This window comes from Caloenas nicobarica, chromosome 5 (assembly GCF_036013445.1).
Source record: "Caloenas nicobarica isolate bCalNic1 chromosome 5, bCalNic1.hap1, whole genome shotgun sequence".
NCBI lineage: Eukaryota > Metazoa > Chordata > Aves > Columbiformes > Columbidae > Caloenas > Caloenas nicobarica.
In genome coordinates, this window is record NC_088249.1 from 17448291 (window position 1) to 17473213 (window position 24923).

General features: G+C 36.4%; 1 protein-coding gene across 2 annotated transcripts in view; it reads left to right on the top strand.

The window, feature by feature from the left end:
- The window catches only part of TTC7B (tetratricopeptide repeat domain 7B), a 143676-nt gene that overhangs the window by 60030 nt on the left and 58723 nt on the right, over positions 1-24923 (top strand). For both annotated transcript variants that reach the window (XM_065635327.1, XM_065635328.1), the window contains exons 9-15: positions 2327-2464; positions 7965-8048; positions 9275-9379; positions 10602-10719; positions 10911-10968; positions 14897-14969; positions 16264-16424. In XM_065635327.1, the coding sequence (XP_065491399.1) occupies positions 2327-2464; positions 7965-8048; positions 9275-9379; positions 10602-10719; positions 10911-10968; positions 14897-14969; positions 16264-16424 (737 nt within the window). The remainder of the gene's footprint in view (positions 1-2326; positions 2465-7964; positions 8049-9274; positions 9380-10601; positions 10720-10910; positions 10969-14896; positions 14970-16263; positions 16425-24923) is intronic.

The window sequence follows — 24923 nt, forward strand, 5'->3', positions numbered from 1 at the left end:
CCAGTGGTCATTTGTTAGACTGTCTCCAGTAGTTCCACATCTTTTTTTTTTTTTTTTTTTTGCGGGGGGGAGGCCAGAACTGGAGCCAATACTGCAGGTGTGGCCTCCCCAGTGCTGAACAGAGGGGCAGGATCACCTTGACCTGCTGGCAACACTCCTGCTCATGCAGCCCAGGACACCACTTGCCTTGTTTGCTGCATGGGCACGCTGTTGGCTCCTGGTCAACTTGGTGTCTGCCAGGATGCCCAGGTCCTTTTCTGCCAAGCTGCTTTCCAGCTGGGTGGCCCTGGGGTTATTCCTTCCCAGGTGCAGGACTTTGCACTTCCAAGTTTTTGTTGAAGCCTTCGAGGAGGTTCCTGTCAGCTTATTCCCCCAGCATGTTGAGGTCCTTTCGGGTGGCAGCACAGCCCTTTGCATATCAGTTCCTCCTCCTAGCTCTGTGCCATCAGCAAGCTTGCTGAGGGTGCACTCTGTCCCATCATCCAGATCAGTAATGAAGATTTTGAACAGGATTGGGCTCAGTGTCAGTCTCTGGGGTACGCTGCTAGTTACTGGCCTCCAACTAGACTTTGTTGCACTGGTCAGCACCTCCTGGGCTCAGCCTTATGTGTTATTCTCAGCCGATGGTAAATGGCTGAGCATATCCTTTCTTCTTGGTGAACAAAGTTACACAGCTCGCATTTGCTTCGGGCTTAAAGTCTGTATAGGGTAGATGTGGCCAGCTGACACATTGCAGCTTAACTAGTTGTCACTTTATTGCATCTGAGATCATGGCAGTTCTGAAACACTGAGCACTTAAGTTTGTATGTAGATTCTGTTTTATAATTACACAGAAAATGATTGTTCGAATATATAAAATATCTTTAATACTTACAAGGCATCCTCTCCTATAATACTGCTTTGGCATTGTCAACCATTTTTTCACAAGAAGTGCTAGTTCATAACTTGTTCTGTACTTGCAAGGAATTTAGTCAAACAATGATTAAATGTGGAGTTGAAAAGGAAGAAGTTCTTGAAGCTGACTAAATATTTATGCAGTATAGAAAGTAAAAGCCAAAGACTTCGTGATCAAAAGAAAGCAAAATATCTGTTTTGGGGGGTGTGTGTGTGGGTGTGTGTTTTCAAACCAAGCTGTGGATTATTCGGTTGATAAATCCTGAAATATCTGAACATTTTACATTCCACGTATCCCTCTGAAAATTTCATTATTTAATTATTCTGATTTTAAAGATATATTGAGTATCTTCAGAGCTTAAAATATTATCCTGTTAAAGCAGAGAAAAACCATTTATTAGCCCTTAATGTCTGTCATTCTTCCCCTCAGAAAAACGGGAAATAAGCTGTCCATTAAAATTTAGTGTATTTAAGTAAATGTATTAAGGGGGCCATGCCCTGTGTAATTAAAAGAAAAAAAAAAAGGGGGAGGAAGAGAGAGGAGGGTCTTTAACTTCTGACTTCAGACTACCAGATACACTAGCATTTGTACCAATGGGAATACTAAACGTGAAGAAATCTACAAATATGTAAGATATCAAGGTAAAGTATCTTCAGAGGCGTGATGGTATAGTGGGAGCAGTACTGGGTAGGTGGATATAGGTAGTCTTAGGTACTGGGAGACCTGAATTTTATCCTTTGCTCTTTAACAGGATTTCTCTGTGGACGTGGTAAATTCATTTAATCCAGTTCTAGCTCAACTTCTTTTGCTCAAAAGGAAACTCTTAATTAAGGAATTAGGTTTGCAATGTGCCTTTCACAAAACAGGACTGAAAGTACAAAGCCTTCCTACAAACGTGGCCTGATTCCAAACCTGTGCTCAGAACCAGGGGCAGTTTTTGCTTCTCACTAGTAACTCCCGAAGGTGATGGTGTGATTATCCTGGGCAGGTTACCGCTCACAAGTGAGAGGATAGCGTCAGAATGTTACGAAAAGAACTTGGTTGCCTTATTTTACAAAAAATGGAATAGAAGATTTGAAGATCCTTCTTAATATGTTTTACTTGCATACAAAAATAAACTTCAATTTTAAAACACATTATATTACCCTTATTTGTTTTCTGGAGAACTCTTCAATAGTTTTAAATACTTTGCCAAGTTTATGTAATTAGAATAAAATAATTAAAGCCAGATTGACATAGAAACATAAATCTTTCCATTATTGTATAAAGTTGGTGATTCTTGCTATCTATAAATTAGTAGCAGTTACTATCTCTCTGTAGCACCTCTATCACATGCTGACTGTCAGTCTGAATAGAACAGTAGTTACTTGAGTGAAAATATAGGTTGAGTTACAATGCTGACTTTGTTTCTTTTTTCCTGGTATGTTTCAGGCCAACCGTGATGCTGTACTGAGCAGAATACCAGAACACAAAAATGATCGTATCATCAGTTTGCAAAGTGCATCTGTAGTCTATGATTTACTTACTATAGCTTTGGGAAGAAGAGGCCAATATGAAATGCTCTCAGAGGTTTGTTGATAGTAGTGAATATTCAACTGTGTCTTCATTGCTTATTTCTGTTAATCAGGTTAGTTGTGGTAGTACTTCTGGGCTAAACAAATATAGGACGCTATTGTTCTGACTACTGTATAAATATAGTAGGTGATTTCCACTCCAAAAAGTTTCCTGTTTGAATTTATGCAAGTGACTTGAGGTGGTCAAGCACAGATATTGTGTGAAAGGTGTAATGAATGTTGAATGGCACAGCAATTCTCCTGGTTTTTAGGTGGAGAGGCACAGATTTGCTTAAAAGGATACACATTAAATAGAGACAGCAGGAAGGAATGGCAAAAGATTTTGTGGATATAAGTCATAGATATAAATACCTAGAAAAAGGCTTTGTGATGTTTTATTTCAAAAGAAAACTGTCTTTTGCACATCAGAATATTTGGAGTGCTCCAAAGTCCTTGTAGTTAGTAAAATGGAAATTATTACTTTTTCAGGTCTGTAGGAAAGTTCATTCTCTGTCTCGAATGTCTGGTGTTTGATTATGCAACTTGTATGTGTTTTATTAGATTGTGATGACGACTTCAGGAAATTTTCAAGTGTTGTTAACAGGTTTATACCTGAGAAACAACTACAGCTCTTTGGGCAGAGCAGATCTCTCTGCTGCTCCAAACAGTGCTCACCCAGCAGCATGATACTGTTGCTGACAGTGACTAATATTTGGTATCCAGAAAGAATACTTCAGCATGTGTGGTAGAAAGGCATAGCCAGGGATTGATTTGCTGAGAAATGGTTTCTCTTTACCATAATAGAGGACTTTTATTAAGATAAAAATTAAAAAACCCATCCTGGTTCTTCTCTGGTGTATGTTAATAGCCAACCTTTAATCTGCATCTCCTGTGATGTTAAGCTCTGAATTTGGTTATTTTTCTTCTTGAAAGTACTTCAGAGCTGCAAGTTGTCCATGCAAGTCAGTTTTAATCAGTACAATGGAAAGCCTTCACAAAACCAATGAGAATGAAAGCTCATGCAGGACTGTGACCCTACAACATAATCTAAACAATGATATTTCCATTTACTTGCCACTAAAGACACTATCACCTTCATGGAGTTTTAGGTGGTTGCACTGAAGTTGTAAGAGATGAGTCCCCATATATTTTGGCCTAGAATTTTTTAAAGGATAGTTGTGGACAAGTATTGTAAAAACAAAACTAAAAAAAAGGAGCTTGAAAATGTAACTCTGATTTCTTTTTTCCTTAAGCAGCTGCCAGTGTTTCCTTTTTATATACTAGCCTAGCAACTAGGAAGGGGTAGTGTAGCTCTGGGTTCAAATTCTGATTCTTTAATTTTGTCTGTGGTGTTGTGGTGGGTTTTTTTTGGTGTGGTTTTTTTTTGGTTTGGCTTTTTTTTTTTTTTTTAGTGTGTGTGGATTTTGTTGGTTGGTTGGGGTTTGGTTTTGTTGTTTTGGGTTGTGGTTTGCCTTGTTTGTTTTTTGTTTTGGTGTTGTGTTTTTGTTTGTTTGTTTGTTTGCTTTACATTAAACCACCATTATATTAACGGGAACATTACAAGTTCCTGGGATTCCTCCACTGTCTCCTTTGGGAGACTTTGGGTAGCATTTATGTCACAGTAGACACAGCTGCTTCTTATGTGATTTTTTTTCTTTTGCCTTTCTTAATAAAGTATTTTGTCTTCACCAAGAAATCTAGAGGTATCTCTGTTCTTAGCCTTGTATCTTGAAGTCTAGGACATTATCCTGAAGGGTAGGAGGAAAGTCTGATAGTCCAGTCACCTGGAGAAGAGCTCAGAGTTTGCTTCCCTCGCTGCTTGTGTGACTGGTTTAGCCCATGGAGCTGACAGACAAGTACCACAGCCTCTTCCTTTTCCTGCTGTGTTTTGAGCACAGTTGAATGTTCTAACTAATGGAAGATGTTTTGACTTGGCTTGCATCTTGGATTTCAGTGCCCTTTAGAAATTGCTTGTGCTGGTGGTAATCTTGGTTAGAGAAAAAAGCAGAAGCACAAGTATCTGGAAAGTTAAAAAGTCTTCATGTTTGACCAGCTTCTTTGTTGAGGGTTTTTAGCCACTGCTTTGAGCTTTGACACCTCAAGTCTACCTAAGGCTTGTTTTAAGGTCTTGTCTTGTTCTTTTTTAACCTGGATCTAGCATCTTTGTAGTTATATTCCATCAAAATTGTATATATATTCTTTCAAAATGTTCTCTTTGAAAAACAGAAGATAGTTCTTACATGTTTGATAAATATTTTTCAATACAGAATAATTTAAATGTATTTATTATATGTCCATGATGTAACTATTCTGAACATGAAAAAATATCTTATGAAGACCTGATGTAATTAGACTATACTTACTTGAGCATACGGATACTCTAGATACAGAGGTGCAGCAGGAGCTTATCAAGAAATGATCAGAACATTTCATTTGTTCCAGTTCTTGTCATCCAAAGCACAGTGGAAAACCTAGACTTTGAGAAGCTCTTACAGTTTAGGGAGTGGTTAGAGGGATCTGCCCTCAAATCCTGCAGCCCTTAGTCTGAAACTTTAATAACTTAATATACTTACATATAATATTTGTTGATATAATACTTATATATTGTAATACTAAGTATTACAATAAACACAAATTCAGAAATGTAAAAATGTTATCTTCAGTTATGTAATAGGCATGTAATTTTTTTTGCCAGCTTCATTCTCTGTGAGCAAATTTTGATTGCTTTAGTGGAGCTGTTACAGCTTCAAGTCAGAATGCACCATTATTCTAACTGTGGACATGGTATTCACACACCAGTTCCAATATCTTGTTACCATCTTCTGGTTTAGCTATAGCTGATTACTTACAGAAGTAGTTAACTGCGATATAAGAACATTAAATGGCCAAAATCTGTCTCGTACTTGTTAAACTATTCTAATGCTGAGTCACATTCTTAACTGAAAAGGTCTCATTTCTTTATGCCATGTCTTTACATCAGTCTGTATACCATGGGCTTTCAATTTCTTACAGCTTTTTCAACTAGATCAAGGAACTTTCTACTGTCATAATTCTCTCCTACACAAAAGTACTCTGACTGTTGTCAAGTTGTTTAAGCTTCATAGGATATGACATATTTAGCTTATTGGTGCCCTACTAGGAGAGATGTTTCCAGACTAGAAATTTTCCTAGATATGCGTCTTTCAACCATTTAAGTTCAAGCATATTCTTTTCAGGAGGAGGCTGTAGTGCTAAGCAACAGAATTCAGGAGTGCACTCAACATCACCTGTCCATATAGTGACTTGTGATTATTTATCAGGCAATATCAACAGCTGCATTTCTGCCTTTCAGGAGAGTGATTATACTGAATGTGTTTTCAATTAGTTAAGTCAGTTGCCATTACTATGAATGTTACCTTAACTTGCAGTTTTTCAGGGTACTGCTGCTCGTTATGTATTTCTCATTCATCTCTCGATGGAGCCTGTTGCTCTTAGAAATTCCTTGTTGTTCCTTAGTTCAGAAGAACCCAGTTTATGAGGTGTCCATGTTGTTATGTCAGCCACATATGCATATGTGCACATATACCCCTTGCCCCCACACATGCTAACCACCAGCTTTGTGATCTTAGGAAGACAAAAAATGACAATTTGTCACATTTCATACTGAATGAATAGAACTTGGAGTCAAGGAAAAAAGAACGGTAAATAGATTGTTAGTATTTTGAAACTCGAGCCTTTTAGAATAATGTACAATTGTGTCCTGTGTCCCTCTAATTACAAAATTGTAACAACATAAAGCATCAACTTCTCCAACTTTATTTTCTGCCAGTTAGAATTGGCAGTTAATTTTTAATTAAGCAAGGCCTAGAAAATTTTTTAGTTTTTCTAACTGTGAATGAGTACCTCTGTATAATTAATGCACATGCATACATATCTGAGTATGTAAAAATGGGAGAAGAAGGTATGATTAGGCAGCCTAAAAAGTTATAAACCTATTTTGACTTTAGATGTTAAGTTTCCGTGCAGCACTTGTTTGTGTGAATGTCTGGGATTTTCTGGCTGCTGTAGGTCAGAGCTCTGAAGAAGTGCTGAAATTACTTAAATCATATGTAAAACACTGGTATCAAAACAGGTAGTGTGTGTTGTATCTGGAAGTGTATTTGAAAAGATAAGCCTGAATTCATTCTCCTTCATTTAGAGGTACTCAGGTTAGCAACATAGTTGTACTAATTGGTGGTGAAAGGGAGAGAGGGATTAGCAACTTGTGTTTTCTGCCAAATGCATGGAGGGAGGTGGAGGAGCGTGACTGACCTGGGCATCCCTGTGAAGTATCCAAAGTAATAGGAGAAGATGTGACATATAACTTACTTGTTTCTTGCTGTGATCTTTTTGCTTCCACTGATAGAAGGTCCAATGGGAAAAGAAATCCTGTGTTGGTTTTCTTAATAGACATTTAATTAACTTACTACATATACGATCTGATTATGAACTTTTAACAACAGTATGGGAAAGAATTAGTAGTTTAAAACTTAATTCCTCTAGAATCATAGAATAAAAATTCTATTTAGTAATAGTCTTAATACTAGACATTGTGTAGTACGAAAAATACTAGCATACATTACTTATAGGTAGAAAAGTGCACTTGTCATATTTGTTCTATTACATCCTCAGTGCTGTTCTTTGCTTCAGGTTCTGTTAGGGTGTGGGAACACGCTACACACTTGGCTGTGTTTTATGTAATATTAAGGCTGAATTTGAATGTCAAAAATAATTGATATTATGGTTTAACGTATACATTATAGCTATTGGAGCAGAAAAGCTGCTTCATGCAGTTGGACTCTGCAGACAAGAAGGTTAATTGCTAAATCAATTTAATCCAGAAAATTATTCTACCTTTGACTCTCTAGAGCTGGCCTGATTAGTAAAATGACCATAGGAAAATGAAATAATTCTTATTGACAACAGCAGACATGAAACCTTCAAAATTAGCACATAATGCTAATTTAATATCTTTAATCTCAGTGTAGTAAATTAATTTCCTTTTAGCATTCAGTTGTTAAGTTGAAAATCTCAGCAGAATATTGAGTGTGAAGTTAAAATTCATAAAAATAGAAATCATACTGTCAGGTGAACCTTTGCCTCCTGTTTTAAGTGGTACTGATAAGTACTTGTGGTGACATTCCTTGTTAAGTGTTCACAATTTAGGAAGTGTGTGTGCACAATTTTCCTTTTCACTCAAGACATCTGCCTTTTGCAGGTGATACCTTCAGTAAGGTTATATTTATCGTTCCTTCTTTCAGACTAAATAGGACAGTACCAGCAGAAGTATTTAAACAAACATAATAAATGAGAAAGCAATTTTCTTTTCAATTCTTTTTTTCCATGTAGAGTCTGGCAGCTGTTTTCACTTAACCTATTTAAATGATTAAAATTTTAAACTACGTGTATTTTAGGTATGAGTCTATAAGAAAAATTTTATACTAGTATATTTTCTTAATAAGTGTACCCTTCAATAACAATTTTCCCCCCAAAACTAGTGTTTAGAAAGAGCCATGAAGTTTGCCTTTGAAGAGTTCCATCTCTGGTATCAGTTTGCATTGTCCTTGATGGCAGCAGGAAAAGTAAGTCTTAATTTTTGGATGTAATTCTTGTATTGATGGCTTTTGATAACAATTTTTGACACTTCCATAATTTTAAACTGTACTGTTTTTGAAAATAATTCTAATCCTTGAATCAGTTAAGTACACTGTCCTCTTGAACTTATTATGCCTAGCGCTGTACAAAGAAGGTTGTTATTTCAATAGTTTCTAATTTAGGAAGACTGAAAGGTGATCATAAGAACTATCTTGTCAACAAGCTTAAGCTAAGGTAATTGAATATAAGTGGTGAATTACGCCAGACCAAATTATCCAGTAACAACCTTGTTTAAGTGCTATTTTGATGAACAAATTAGTGCTATTTCATGATGCTCTTGGTTTTTTTCCTTCTTTGGGAATTTCTGACTATCTTTTTCTTAATACTACTTTCTTTGAGACTGCATATTCTGTGCAATTAAATTGAGTTGGATTTTAAAGAAATTCTATATAACTTGGGAATAGGTGTATCAGATGCAATTTTCCATTTTCAGTTCTTTTTGCTTTTCCTTGTCATGTTATGGAAAACAAATCACATTCATTATGTAATGTAAATAATACTAATTTTCTAAAAGATCATTCTCAATGGGGGTAATTTGTTTATCTTCAGTATGGGGGAAAACAATGATTTATATTTTCCTTAGAAAAAAATTTTAGAAGCACACTGGTTCTGAAGAGGCTTGATTCTTCTTCCCATTCTCTGTTTTCTTAGAGTTATCTTCTAAACTGTGATTGGGTGGAGGCAAATGAATGAAGGAAAGAGGAGCAGTGCTGGTCTGTTATACAGTATTTCATCAGAGCTGTTCCTAAGTGCTGCTGTAATTCCCAAAGAGCACTAAACCACTGCTTGTTCTGAAGACTCTGTCCTGTTCCTTCTCTTCCATTTGCCTGGCTCAAACGTTGGAGCTTACAGGCCTAGCAGAGTTTTAAAGGCATCTCCAAACTGTTTTCTGAATCGTGTGCCTTTGGAATAACATTCTGAGCAAATGTTTCACTGGGGACACTTAAAGATAGTTCATAGGGGTTCAATGTCAACAGCAGTGCCTCAAGTCTTGTGTTTCAGTTGTGTGAGGCATTGTGACAAATTGTCAATAAGATGTTTAGTAATGTCTTCTTCACATGGGAAAAATAAAGTAAATGATGGAAATAGGAATCCTCTATCTGTGAAACATATTTATGCTTTTAGTAATTTCAATGGAAAATGTTTTTAACAGTCTGCTCGAGCTGTTAAAGTCCTGAAGGAATGTATACGTTTGAAACCAGATGATGCAACTATTCCACTCCTTGCTGCAAAGCTCTGTATGGGATCTCTCCACTGGGTAAGCTTTGGCACTCTGTCTTTTCAGCAAGGGCTGTGCTAAGATGGAACAAAATCTTGGTCATCTCTGAAAATATAGCACAGATACAGCACATGTGCAGCCGTGTTTGCATAGCTAATTTAAAATACTTGACAGCAATTATTATGTTTATCAAGGTTGTGTATCTTTATACTGATCTAAGGCACAGCTAAAATATATTAGAAATTGAAACATTGGCAGACAGACTAAAAATGCAAGTTAGACTTCTGATTCCTTGTGCAAGAGGAAAATAGCTTTTTTTGGAAGATAATGAGACAAATGTCTTACATTCAAGACAGTCTTCTGGTGATACCATGCTTGCAGACAGCTGAAGTTGATGAATTCATGGTAGGTACAGTGTCTTTTTAAAAAGTGTTACCTGAGTTGTATTTTAGATAACCTTGAAATTGGCATATCTGCACAAAAAAACCATTAAGGTCATCAAAAATCATTGAGTGGTTTTCAAGATACATGTGTAATTTTTAAAAGAATGAGCATCATCTAAAAAGGAGGAAAAGAAGAGGGAATGGTCACAATCATAAATCAAGAAAATAGAGCAGTGGCAGAAATGTGACTTGTTGAGGCTGACAAAAATATTGTCTTAGTAATTACTGTAGATCCTAGTTCTGTAAGTTGTTCCCTGTGGATTGACTCCATATGGAGTAGCTTACTGTGCTTAGCATTTACATTTACTGGAATGGATTCAAATGTTATTTTTTTCTTTCTAGATTGTTAAATAGTGTGTTAGTGTAGGTGTGCAGTTAAACCCTGATCTTTTACATATTTCTCTATTTGTGAGTTTGCACACATTCAGCAATGCTGCATGTGATGCAGGGTTCTGCATGGCTGTGTTTCTTTCTGCAGGGTTGGAGCCGTAGTTCTTGTAACTGATTTTCCTAAAGAAATAGTTCATGGGGGAAGAATACTATTTATGAAATGCAAAAAATGGTATATTACATATATGGACCAGAAATGCATTTTTATTAAAAAAAAAAAAAGAGGGGGGGGCCCAAAACCACAGTAAGTTTAGAATGATCTATGTGTTATGTGCTAGAGTTTCTCTCAACCATAGGTCCTTAAAAGCAGTCATGGCTGAGATGTCAAGACTCAGTATGCATAATACACATACTTTTGTGTTTTTTCTCATTATAATGTAAGCTTTAGCTAGTTTTAGACTTATATGGATGTTTCATAATATTTTCAGTTGGAAGAAGCTGAAAGATTTGCCAAAACAGTTGTTGATCTTGGGGACAAAACATCAGAGTTCAAAGCAAAGGGCTACTTGGCACTGGGATTGACTTACAGTCTGCAGGCTACTGATGGTAAGATAAGAATAAACATTCACATTTGGAAATTCCCATGTTTCCTAAAAAAGGATACCTAGCAGAATGCTAGACTTAAAGCTTGTGTGTGCAACCATTTATTTCAGTCATTCTATTAAAACTTCTTCAGTGAGCATGTGGAATGAAGTTTCTTGATCTTGCATGTCGCTGATTAAGTATATCCTTTTCAGCGTCTTTGCGAGGGATGCAAGAGGTCTTGCAGAGAAAGGCTCTTCTTGCATTTCAGAGGTGAGTGGGTGTTAATCTTTTCATTTCGTTCTGCTGTATGTAGTGGAAAGCTTTATGTGTTAAAAAGAGGGACTTGTAAAAGATTGTGTAATGAGGATTTCACCTCTGGGATTCTCCCTTCATGAGTACAGAATGTATTTCTTTAGCATTTACTTCATCATTTTCTGTCAGAAAATATCTAAATTGATTTCTAAGAATTTGCTTTTATTTCATTTTAAAGACATTTGTCTGGCTCTATAGTGTAAAATATTTGCTCAAAGGAGTATTCTGTTCTGATCTAGAAGGGAAAAGGGTATGATGCAAGGTTTCAAGTGTGACAGTGTTTCTAGAAGAGCTGGTCACTGATCAGGTCATATACCAGGCTTTTGCAATTATCTCTGTAGAGGCAGAGTAATAATGGAGGTCCTGCTGCTGTGGATGAGGGGTGAAATGCAGGTAGTAAGGTAGTAAGCTAGGGGAACAAAGCAAAAATTCTACCTAGACATTCAACAGCGTAGGCAGTGACAGTGCAAATGCCCCATCTACCAGGTGCCTTAGACAGAAATAGTGCTGTTGGCTGACAGGAGTTCAGTCTCGAGGGTTTGGCGCTGCCAAAGAAATAACGATAAACAGGTGAACATATCGAATTATAGAAGAAACAAATCTTGATGGCAAAGCTGGCAGAAGTGCTGCAACATCTAAATATGTCTCTTTTTATGTTTTTATACCCTCGAAAACCCTACTTTGGTGAGATAGGCCTGAATGCTTCGGGGAAACTGAGTTGTGCAAGTCTGGGATATTCGTTGGTGACTTTGTATCTGAGGGGACAGGGCTGAAAAAGTGTGTTGCAGGTAACTTTAGAGTGAGGCTGGTATGTATTGGTCCTTCCTTTTTCTGTCTTAACGATTCCTCTATATGTAAATATGTTTTAACATATCTTTGCTCTTGCTGTTCCTTAATGATTCAATAGTTTTTATTATTTCAGCCTTCTTTCTTCATGTTGAAACTGAACTTTCCACTTCCTAGTTTATACCTCACTTCCTTAGCCATACCTCTTGCCACTGACTTAATCATCAGTGTTTCAAAAATACTGTGCTAACCATTTCTTGCCATTTCTACCCATTCACTAGTTTTGATAGTTCTAATAGTGATTTGCTTTCTTCTGCTGATTCTTTGAAACAGCAAGGGATGAAATGGACCATACCCTGAAGTTAGTCCATTCCAGTTCAGTGCCTGCTGACTCTACCCTCCTGTTTAGTCTAGTGATGCCCAAAATTCTGAGAGTCATTCCCTGCTATCGATCTGTCTGGAAAATTTCCATTTACTGAGGTTTGAGGTGGTGCAGCATGTTTTGACCACCGTAAATATGAGGATGGTTGTATAGGTAGCATACTGCTTATTGTGGTATTATTTTATTAAGTTGCTCTAGAAAAAGAATAAGTGGTCTGAATTAAAAGAGAATAGGCAGTACACAGTAGGTTAGGACAACTGTTTTTCAAACAATATTTAGCTTCTTATCACTGCAAAATTACTCTTTCCTACTCTCTATTCCAATATTGTTGCTCAGTTGTATTATGTTGTCTTTCACCCAGGAACTTTTCTGTTTCATTCTCTACAGCTGAACAATAAGCCTCTTGATACCTTATTAACTGTTCTGTTTCAAAGACTTGCTATCAGTGAATAGTGCCAGCTGAAATCTAAACACATATCTGGCATCTCTTCAGATGTCCTTTAGCTATATCAGTTGAGTGGAACCTCAGTTTTGTAGTGTTATAGAGCTTTGAAATATTTGTGCTAACTAGCAGAATATAAATGTATACACAGAAAGTCTTGGGAACATGAAGGTTACTTGCATCAGATTTTACATGCATCTTTCTGTTGTTTTGGGGGTTCTGTTGTTCTTTTCTTTTTCCAGTTGATACAACCTCTTAGAAATGATGGTTTGTATTTTTAAGTGCATGTCCCAGGGTATTGATGTTAAGTTATATGTTCAACCTTTCTGCTGGCCTTTCTCAGGATAAACTTGTAGGTGGGCTTTAAATTAAAATATCTTTTGGAGGCTTTAGTAATGTGCACAGTATATGTTTTGAAAACTCTAGCGAATTGCTAATATTGCTGTTAGTGATATTGCTAATATGAGTAGCTCGGGCTCCATGCAGGATCTTGAATAGAATGGTTTGGCCCTTGAAAGGAACAGAGCTTCTGCATGTCAAAAATCCCGTAGATAACTTCTGAGAAGACAAAAAGTCTATTTTGAAAGGTGATTGTCCTGCATATTAACATGTTTCCCCACTTGTATTCATAGACAGACTCACACCTGATATATCAGCTGTACTGGGAATACATTTCGTATGGTTGATAATGTTGCTTGTTCCTTATGTTGATGACATAAGTATAGGACGTTACCTAAAATTTGTTACCACAGAGTGTACGTTATGGTCAGCATACCAAAGTCATGCCCACTTTCTCTTCCCACATCTTAAAAATAAATGTTTTCCGGGAGGTGGAAGTTGAAATTCTCCATTCAACTCCTACAGCATTTATACAATGAGTAGCTGTAGTGGGCTCAGTATTTTGATCTGCCAAGTGTGGTGTTTGTTTGTGTGGTGTGTGTGTTGTGTTTTGGTGGTGTTTGATTTTTTGTTTGTTTGTGGTTTGCAGGGCAGGGGTTGTTTGTTTGTTTTGGGTTTTTTTTTGTGAAGGGGGAGATTTTTAATCACTTACCTAGAGGACCAATTCCTGAAGAAATACAGTTATGTTTTGGACCTCGCCTATGCCGGATTTCAGGGCTACCAGTTTGTGATAGTGGCCATCTGAGAAGGTGCTTGTTGCCATCTTTGCACAGTGCTTAGGAGATATTTGTTTCACTAACTTTTTAATTATTATTATTATTTTGGAAGACTTTCAGTGCTTCTCCTGTGGTTGGTGTGAATCGAAGTTTCACAGAACTCACCAAACGGTCGATAAATAGAAACAGCTTCATTCTTTCACTAGCTGAAGCTTGGGTGACTGAGCAAGTACTCTCCAAGTTAAAATCTCTTGTTCTCACTTAGGTTCACAAATCAAGCAATACTAAATTTAAAAAAACCCCCTGGTCCTGGACTTCACTAGAATTTTTTTTTTTTTATTCCAATCTCCAGTGTAGAGATAAATTTAACAAAGTATGAAACTATCTCCTAATAACTTAAGGTACCTCGATATGTGTTGGGTGTAGTTGCTAAACTAATGGAGCTGTCTCTTTACACTTGGGAAGACAGAGGTTCATGATGAGTCTGATCTTATGCTGCCTTTTACTATATACGGCTATGACAAAGAAGCTGTCTAGCCTAGATTTCTTTTACACTGCTACATAGCAAGGTGCTCTGCTAAATTAATCTCAAAGCCAAGAAGTAACTGGCTTCCAAAGAGGCTTAGTGTGTGGGACTGAAATTGTGCTTAAACTTTGGGAGTCTGAAAAATGAACAAAACTCTGATCTACTTTGCTGCCACCATTCTTCTTTGAGTTCTGTGCTTCAGAAGCATCCTGGTCAGGGGTGGTGTGATTGCTTGTGTGCTTCTTGTGCAGATGATGTAATTCTTGTCTTTGAAGGCATGTTGTTTTGAGGAATTGGTTGTTGTTGTTGTGGTGGTTTTTTTGGTGGTGGTTGTTGTTCGTTTGTGGTTTTTTTACAATTGTTTAGGAGTATATTTTAATTGAAGAGTAATTTTGTATTACTAATTTTTAAGATTTATACTGAAATTACATAATTCCTATTAAAAGAGACATAACTATTTTCTGTTAAAAGTGACAGAAGACTCACTGTAATGAACACTGCTTCTGTCAAAATATGAGCATGTGTGTCGTGAAGAGATCTGAATATAGGTGCGTGAATATATATGCATTTGTGTATGTCTAACCTGTATTAGCAGGGGAAAAACTCACTGTTTTTGGTTTTGTTTTGTTTTTAAGGGCTCACAGTTTGTCTCCAACAGATCATCTGGCAGCATTTTACTTGGCGCTGCAGCTTGCCATATCGAGACAGGTTAGTTGGGTTTTAAAAGTGCACCTCACACTGTCATATGAAGATTAGAATTTGTATCTGTTGATGGATACAGATGAAGACTTCTTCAATAAAAACCTGGTTGTCCTTGTGCATATAGGCATATCTATGGAAGAAATCCCTGAAATAGTCTCTCTGAAAGCCATCAGTCTTGTACACTTTTCCAGAGTTCTGCCACAGTATTTCCAGCTCTAGGAAATAAGACAGAAGTCATTAAATTTATTTGTTTCAGCATTTATAGTGTGTTGCTGGATAGAGAGAAAAAAGAAAAATCAATTTTCACCCTGTTTTTATCTATTATGTGTCATCTCTGCTCAGATTGGTGATCTGGAGAGTGAGACTCTTGAATCTAATCTTAATGATCCCTGACAGTGCTTAAGTCTTGAGTATCTCCTGAGATCTCTGCCTTTTCTGAATGCTCATCAGAGGTTTGGTTATTGTGAACAAAATTACAAAAATGTGTCTAAGAAAGCTGGAAAATATTGTAAAGCTGTAAAAGAGATCAGAGCACAGTCCAACTTGTACAGCTGTTATGTTTAAGAGATTTATGGGTCTACCCTACATCACATGAATTTGGATAACGTGGAGCGGTTTTGTATACGTCATGGTAAGCCTTTTCCTGTGTCACGTTTACTTTAGGAAGTAGTTTTGAGCACAGCAGTTTACAGACTCTGGGGGACTACTTTTTGTTGCTAATGAGTAGCAAAGACATTGGACTGTGTCACATTAGCGTAGAATGGATTGTTACTTTAATAGCACAAAATATTTTTCAGTAGCAGCCTATGACTGTACTTTTGCATTTCAAACTTCTCATGTTGCTTAATTAAATTCCCTGTTTTTAACACCTAGTGTACTTATTTTGAGCAAAAGCATGCGCAGCTGAGGAGATCATTAAATTCCATGTGAAGAAAAGTTACTGTTGCAGTCTAGCTGTACATCTTAGTTAATATATTACAATTAAAATATTTTCAAAATCATATAGAAATACAACCAATACTTGAAAAAGAATAGTAAGTGAATATTTCAAAGGGCTGAAGGGAACCGTCTTATTAAAACTTGTATCTTATTTTTCAGGGCTAAAAAATTATTTAATTTTTACTGTTCACTGTAGAGCATCGGGTCCATTTTAAACTTCTAAGTAGTGTCTTACAGGAGTCTATATAATTCTATATGGTATCCAGGTAAATATTGTGAAAATTTTATGGACGTGCAATCAAGTAGTAGGCAATACTTCTAATAGTGGTGCTTTCTTTTTTTGCCTTTTTTTTTTAATCAGATACCAGAAGCTTTGGGTTATGTTCGTCAGGCTCTGCAACTACAAGGAGATGATGCCAATTCTCTTCATCTCCTTGCACTCCTGCTATCAGCCCAGAAACACTATCATGATGCTTTGAATATCATTGATATGGCCTTGAGTGAATATCCAGAAAATTTTATGTGAGTGAATGTCATGTTTGCTTTCTACACTTTCTCTCATATTTCTTTTTCTTAGATTCTCATCTCCTCCATTTCAAGAGGGGATAGATTTGAAGACTGGTCTGGCTTTTTTTCCAACAGTGTTCCCTCCTGCCCATTAAATGGAAGTCTGCTTTTTAGTAAAGTCTTGTTAAATAGTGATTAAGGATTTGGTTTTGGAAGGAAGGCTAGAGCTGGATAGTTGATTGTATTTTGTCTTTTTTCTGCAGACTCTTTGTTTAGAGCTTTTCTTCCCGTTGCATGCTTTAGAGTATTTTTTCTGTCTTCTTTTTTTATGCAATATTCTGGGAAGGATAAAAAGGACTTTATGATTAGCTAGGATAGATTTGTCCCATCCTATAGATATCTCTGTGCATATTGTGTGGAATCTATCGCGTAAAATACATCATAACAGAGAATCACCTCTTTTGCCAGTATAAGAACCAGTCACGTGAATTTGGCTAAACAAGTAAACAGGGAAGAAGCGTATTTGGTAGATGTTCTCTTGTTTAAGAAAGAAGTAATTCTTTGTGTTTATTCTTCATGTTAAGTATATTGTAAAATACATTTGGATCTTGTACTTTTGCAAGTTTTAAAAATTATTTTCCTGTGAAAATCTAATGAAACAATTCACAGCGAAATATCTCAGGGACAGCTTCCATTAACTTCCAATGTTCTATTCTGATGGTTTACCAACAGCCACCAAGGTTGTAATTCATTGTATTGCAAATATCCTAAATGCTTATTGAGACAATTTTTTGAAGTATCTCAACCTTAACTTTTAAATAACTAGCCTGTATCCTAAGTTGTTACTATATCAACATACCAGAAACATTATTTCTTTAAGAATTATTAGTTTGAAAATAGGGATTAAAGTGTTTTTCCTTCTTGTTCCTGACACTTCGTGCCTGCTTTTGGCTGTCTGTATAAAGTAGTTGCATTTTCCCTCATGGGTCTGTCCTGGCCCTCTGTTTATATCACCTCAGTTCTGTGCAACTGCTTTTGTGCCTCTAGCTGTTTCTCACTTCCTAGTTTATCCACACACGTGTAACTTTTCTCTGGCCTTATTAGGGACTTCCACATATGCTTCATGATTTCAGAACTATCTAGCAGTTCCTCTCCCAAACCCGCCTGTGCTTTCCTCAGGTCTGAGGGACCTGTCAGTAAGTCATGGTTTGAGAGGCAATTGAAGTATCAGCTACCTAAGTTTATACCCTATTATTGTTAAAAACAAATATGTTCGAAGCACCATGATCTGCCATCTTTTGTCTGTTCTTGGTTCATCTTCTGCCACTCAGTAGCAATGTAAATGACAAAGAAGAAGGTGTTATATCTCTCAGAATAATAGTAGTCTAGAAGTATTTCTGGAACTGCAGTTCTCCCTATTGTAATAAGACGACAAATGATCATTGAGTAAAATGTTTAAACTTACTCTTGTGAGGTGTTTATAGGTTTTTCAGATATGCTTCCATACTTGTTTATAATTCCATCTTGTGGTTAAACATGTTTCCTGAGTTGTTTTAAAAAGAATGGATCTATTAATATATATGTGTGTATATGACCCATATGTGTATTAATCATATGGGTCATAGTAGTGGTTCTAAATTATTAGTCCTGTTGTATAATACAAACACTGTGGTGATATAGTATACTGTTACAGCCTACTGGTACAAATAAGGATATTTTAGAGCAGTATCTTGGCAGTAGGAATTACCAGCAGACGTGGCAACATTTGCTGAAGTATCCAAGGTGAAACACAGCTGTATGTGTATCTAGATAGTCTTTTATAGCCTTGTTTTAGTGCTGTCAGGTTACTTCTGGTTCCCAGAGAAGTCAAGGATATGATTGAGATTCCTTGTGTGTTCTCTGCAATTGATACTGACAGCCAAACACACCTGGTCAGTAATATAAATATGGATTTATTCATTCATGTAAGGATTTATCAGCAAAATCTCAAGTTTACAATCTGCTCTTGTGCACTGTATCTAGTGCTCTTGAAATGGTTGAAAACATGTATGTGCACGTATATAAAATATAAACCACAAATGCTTAGTGTATTGATGATTCTGTTTTCTTGTTCTGCACCTTCTGTAAACAGCACAGTCTCACGGTACTTCCTAGCAAGCTGGGAAGATCCTCTTGTGTTCCTCTAAGGCTTGCTAATTCTTGGATATACTTGCAACATTTGATTATTTGCCTGTGGTATTTTATTGGCTTTTTTTAAACACTTCAAATATCATCATGTTTTGTGTTTTATCTTTTGGTTATGTATGCGATCCCAGTAAGCTAAATAGTACAAGACTTTTCTTGTTTTTCTTTGTATTTCGCTTAGAATGAATCCATTACCTCAGCCTTATGCAAAATGATACTTTGGTAGCTTTGCAGCATAATAAATCTCTGTAGTTGGAAAATATTAAAGTAAAACATAGGGCTTGTGATTCATGTTATTTCTAATTTTTTTTTGGTGGTTCTTATCCACATACCTCTGTATGCTGCAATTGCATTGCTGTGCTGACTGTTGTCCTCCCCTGTTCACAGCTCTATGTTCTTTTTGTTGTGCCTTTCTCTGTAAAGAATCCTAAATTTTACAGAAGTTTATAATAGTACATATTTGTAAAATGCCAGGGGTTGCAAGGAAGTCATAGAATACACTGTGAGTCATGCTGAGAAATGGATACTTTCCAGCACTCTTCTGTTATAGTCAGTTAATAAATACGTTGCCTGTCAGTTTTTAACCTGAAAATCTGATGCATTCCTAGAATTCATGGTCACTATTTGAGGCATATAGCAAGCATACCTTTGTATCTTAAATTAGCGTTAACCTTCTTAGCCCCATAAAGCTAGGAAGTTGCCGAACAAACGTGGCCAATCAGAAAATTATTTTGCCCCATGCACCTCTAGGTCAGTAAGCAGAAAGAAATTTCTCAGAGCCAAAGACTTGTGGCCTGTCATTACCTAAAGGAGTGGAAGGAATGAGCAAATGTAACATTGTGCTGTTAGCAGCAAGGTAAAGATTTTCTTTGAATAGAGAGTTGATTGTTCTTCCTTTGTTATATTGGCAGCAGAAATATGCAATCTGCTCTGAGACCTTAAGAGGTATAGGAAAAACTGTTGGTGAAATTCTAAAAATGAAATAGATATGCAGTAATGTTTTTGAGAAATTATAAAAATGCAAGATATTTGCTGAAAATCTGTAGCATTATCATTTCAAACTTTTTGTAAACTTAAGATGCCTGGTTGTAACCATCTACTTATAAACAAGTTAGTTGTGTTTTTCAGAGTAATACAATCAATCTGCTTTTAAATGCTAGCTAACCTCTGAAGCCTTCTGAAATCTGAGAGTGCTTTGATCCAGGGACCAAAAGATCTCTAGACTGATTACTGAATGGGTTAAGAATACTGAAAAGGTTAATAGCCTGCTCTAGTGAGATGGGTGGGAGTAAAGTGCCAGCATCAAAAAATCTGAATAGTTAACCTCAGTCAGGTCCTACTGCATTTTAATTCATCTAAAGTTACATTGTTTTTTCCCCACCTTTCCTTAGGCAACTTGTCCCTGTAGTAGAAATGTGAAGTTCTTTTCTTCTCCAGTTTGATGGGATTTTAACCCACAGAATGATGCAGCTCAGAAATTGTAACCGTCAAACTACGTGGGAGACTGGGTGAAATGATCCATCTCTCGACTTGGAACAGAAGCAGGGACATGCTGCCCTGAATACAAAGAGAGTAGGTAGGAAGGAGCCACAGCATATCCTGAATTACTAGAACTTAACTGTGAGGGAGGCTTGAGGTCTGTCTTTATTTCCATCCAATGTTTGCCTACTCTGAATGTGTGAGCAGTCCCAGAGATGTGCATTACAGTCTGAAAGTGTATTTGAGGTGATGCAAGGTAATTGTGGTTGTGTTGCATTGGTTTACATTGGGCTCGTGTATCTTGTGCAATATGTATAGTACAGTTATATGTGCGTTTACAAACTCCTTTCCATGACTCTTTCTTGTCTTTTTATCTGCTTGCCACAAGGAAACTATATCTTAGTGGTCTTTTGAATGATATGAAATCCTGAAACAAGGCTTCTGTCTGTTTCTACTTCATAGTTAGTCAAAAGTATATTCTCAAAGAAAGGAGACAGGGTTCAGTTTTTTAATGAAATACTCATTATATTGTTGTCTTAATCTTAGCTGTTTGGGGTTCCTTTGTTATTTCAAGTGTTGAGGAACTTAAAGATGAGGTTAATGCCTGAAATTAGTGTAATTAGGCAAAATAAATATTTAATATTAGTTGCTAATTTTATGCTGAAAATTGAACTACAATGGATAGCAGCTGACAAGCTTATAAAGTAGCAGAAGTAGGGAAGAGCAGATGGGTTATTTGAGGAGTGCAAGCATGTTATTTTAATGTTAAGTACACTCAAAAAGGAAAGACATATGGTAGCAGGTTTGAAGACAACTGAAGGCTTAAGTTCACAGTTTAAACATTTACATTTATTGAAGTGTGGTGGATTTTTTTTTTTTTCTTCCAAGAATATTTCGCAGAAGCATCAGGCCAGTGTGTCACTCCTCTGAAAACTAGTAAATCCTTTCCTTGCTGACCCTCAAGGGCTCTTTTGAGCTACTGTAGATTTCCCAGAATTGCAGAGCCTTTTAACATCCCTTTCACTTCATTGATTAATATGTGAGTTGTCCAGGTGGGCATAACAGAAGAGCTGGTTGGTACTTGCAGCGTATGATGATACATACACCAATGTTTTGTGGGACGGGGATGTATTTATCTATTAAAGGGAATAAACTGTGCTGTTCTGGTTTCCCAAGGTCCATTGTAGTTGCACTGCAGTGTGTGGTGCTGCTTAAACTTGCACTTCTTTTTTTCCTTGATAAATAGAGCACTGGGAATTATTTGAGGAAAGGGCAGTAGTATATGATCAAAGAAGAAGCAGTGATCTGCTAGACTTGCCAAAATCATGTCTTCCAGGTTGGTATATACATTCTTGTCAACATATGACAACATGCTTTTCCAAATCCACTCCATTTTGATCCTGTCTATCTTGAGAGGTAACTGAATTTGTTCTCAGGAATGATTTTTCTGTAAGTCATGAAAGACAGTATGAGTTGCTTGTGTTTTTTCTTTTCATGTCGGGCTTGTCTATTTTCCCTGTCCCCCTTGGTTGTTATTACGTGCTCTTACAGAATGGCCCATTAAAAAGACATTGTTGATAGGTACATATTACTTTATATAATGAATTCGTCATTGGCCTCAGAGTATTATCCGAGTGATATTTGCTAGGCGTGGCTAGGCTGTAGATACCTCTTTGAAATGGGATTGAAAGAATCTCAATTTTGGTCATGAGCTGGCTGCCACAGGGTGTTCCAGGCAGGAAAAGAAAAAGTTTTCAAGTATAACTATTTTTTTCTAGCTTTAGTCAGAAATTATCATCATTATAGTTTAGAGATTTTCAGTTTCTTAAGGACATTGAGTTCATAAGATGGAATACAGTATACATAAACTCCACCAAGAGTCACAGGACTGACCGCTGCTTTTGCTTGCGAAGAAGTAATGTTACTACTTTGTGAACAAATATATGGGGAATAATATTTCAGAGGGTGCAGCAAAAGCCATCCAGTGCACACCAAGTCTACCTATTCATGGTTTCCACAAAATTGTGTTATTTTGGGGCTTGAGAGCTGTTTTTGTTGTAGCTTTTGCTTGTTTTTTGAATCAGTCTTCAACTAGCAGTCTGAACTACCTATTTTTACTTCATCTGTGTTTCTACATGTAAATGGGCTTCCTGCTACTGGAGACGTGTGCAAGCAAAGTTGGAGGAGGTGACTGTTATGGTTAATATTGGCACTATAGAAACCTGTCAATTCTCCTGAATCACTTGGAGCAGGTTTCATGTCTTTTGGGTATGTTTGGTAATTGTTTGAGAAACAGTTTAGGAGACATTTTTATTAAGTTAAATGTTTTTCTTCAGTTTTTACAAAAAAAAAAAAAAAATTGGTTGCTGGACCTCCTGTTGCCACTATTGAGCATCCAGTGATTCAGTCAGTTGGATTCCTGAAGGAAGCAAATTGATGGAAGCAGCTGAAAAAATAATTTAAGTAGACATTGCTGATCCGTAAACTCTTTTCATTAATTGTGTCTTGTTAGCTTGCAAATGCAGCTTGGATAATTAAGACTCATTCCTGACTATTGACACTTTGAACAAAAATGAGAAGCAGATGTGATTAATTGGGAAAGAGGAAACTGGCTTCAGGGTAAGGCAAGAGAAGTTGATTGGGTAGCAATGTCACAGAAATTCAAAAGAAATCATCAGGAAATAAGATTAATTTGTTCAGCAAAAAGTTATTTCAAGGTACTTAGAAATGGTGATTTTTTTTTTTCATGTTTTGTAATGAAAAAATTATATTTATGTCTTTCCTGATAATAAAACTTCCCTTGAATACTCAAAATGCAGTAGACTGACTGTGCAAATCTTCACCTTGCCATTGCAGGAGACATGTCTATTAATTTCTTTCTGTACTTTCATTATAGATGTGATGTACCTTCTATATGTCAGAAGTTGCTAAATTTGCTTTAGTTTTTCTAATAATATAGGTTTAAGTAAAGCATACCTTCAAGAAGACATCCAGTCTAGGTAAGAACACATCAGAAACTGGAGAAACCATTGCAGCATGTGGTAGTTTGCTTCAGTGTTTCAGTTGCACTCTTCATTAAGACTGTGGTTTTGTACCTAATTTGAATTAATCCTTTATCTGTTTCCAGCCATTGTTTTTTATATCATTCTTTACTAAGCACTCTGAAATACTGGTGACTTCATACTCTGATGATAGCTTCTGTGATCAGGTAACTTCCAAATGTCCTTTCCAATGAGCATGTCACCATACTTGCTGACAGTAGGGCGCATTCTCTAGCCTTTCGGTTATCTCTTGCACTGCTGAACTGTAGCCAATTTTCATCACATGTAAACAAGAACTGCGTGAAATATTTCTGCATCATTTATTACTGCTTTATAGAGAGAATCACCTGCATCATGTCTGTTGAAAAGGATTGTTAGTTATTTTGCGTGTAATTACTTCTCTGGGGGCTTATATTCCCTTACTTGTTTGCTGGCATTGTTATTTGTTTCTTGGTCAGTTATTTCTGTGATGTATTTCCATATCAGAGTGCAAAGGCTGTACTTGTTCCTGTAACTATATGCTGGGTTTTTAAAAAGAAATCCAGCTTGAGAGCTATTAAGCTGTCTGCTGAACAAATTGTTTGGAAAGTTTCCTACTGTGCTGTTATAAGCATCTTTTTGTTAGGACAGTATATTACACATAAATTAGAGTCCTTTTGGATTCAAGTGGAATTCCCAAGTGAAGGGTCTTAAAGCAATCAGCCCTACCTCCTCCTCTTAAAAGAAGGTACAAACTTGCAGACAGTAAACTGTAGCCAGATTCTGGACTGTGAATGAAGAAAATGCTGAGAACTCTAGGAATTTCTTTTAATTTAACCTTTTTATTTTAAACCATTTATGGGTAACTATGAGACTGTCAGAATTGCACTTGCTGATAGTATGTACTGGTGAAGAGAAACCGAATTGGCTAAGATTTGGCTTCCTCCTACTTCCTTATTTCTTTTATGTTTCCTGTAACGGTCATCTGAAGTTTTTCCTATATATGTAATTGTTGAGTGCAAGAAGTGACTTGCTAACACTTTATTTAGGAAAGGTGAATAGATTTAGATTCTTTGAAATCATCAATATTGAATAATATTTGTTCAAACTTAATTTTATGCATTCTGTGTACTGCTTTCCCACCTTAATTAGTCTGTGGGTTCTGTCAGTTAATCTGATTTAATATAGAAAAGCAACTGACACTATGACAGTTTGTTACGGAAATGAGATGCAGCTGTATGAAGTATGCATGTGAATATAAGTTTTACATCAACGTAGGTATTTTTTTAAAACAAAACCAAACCAGACAACGTATGCTTGTTTTCATATGATCTGAATTTAAGGGAAAAAAGTTTCTTTTCAGACTTTAGTATCTTTCTATAGTGTTCCATTCTGCATCACCCTTTTTGTGAGTTTTTGTTTGTGGTGGTGGGTGGGTTTTAGTACAGGATCATTGTCAGACTAGTTAGTCTAAGATTTCACAAATCATACGTTTACACTTGGTGAGGTTTTTTTATGGTTCTTTTTTTCTTAATGTAGTGCCTAGGTTTAAAACCAGAACAATTTCTTTGAATTTCCCTAGCATTCCAGGATTTGACGTTGTAGGATATATTAAATGGACACACAAATCTGAAACCAAAATGAAGTATGTAACTCTACACAACTATTTGTCATTTTTCTTTTATGCTCTAATAAGTAACAGGCTATCTATCAGAGTTGATTATATATAAACTTTATTCTTATATTTAAGCTATTGTGGAAATTAATGTGTTTGTCAGGGAGACCAAGCTATTCTTTGCACTTTCTGCGTAGCTTTTTTATTGGTTGTTAC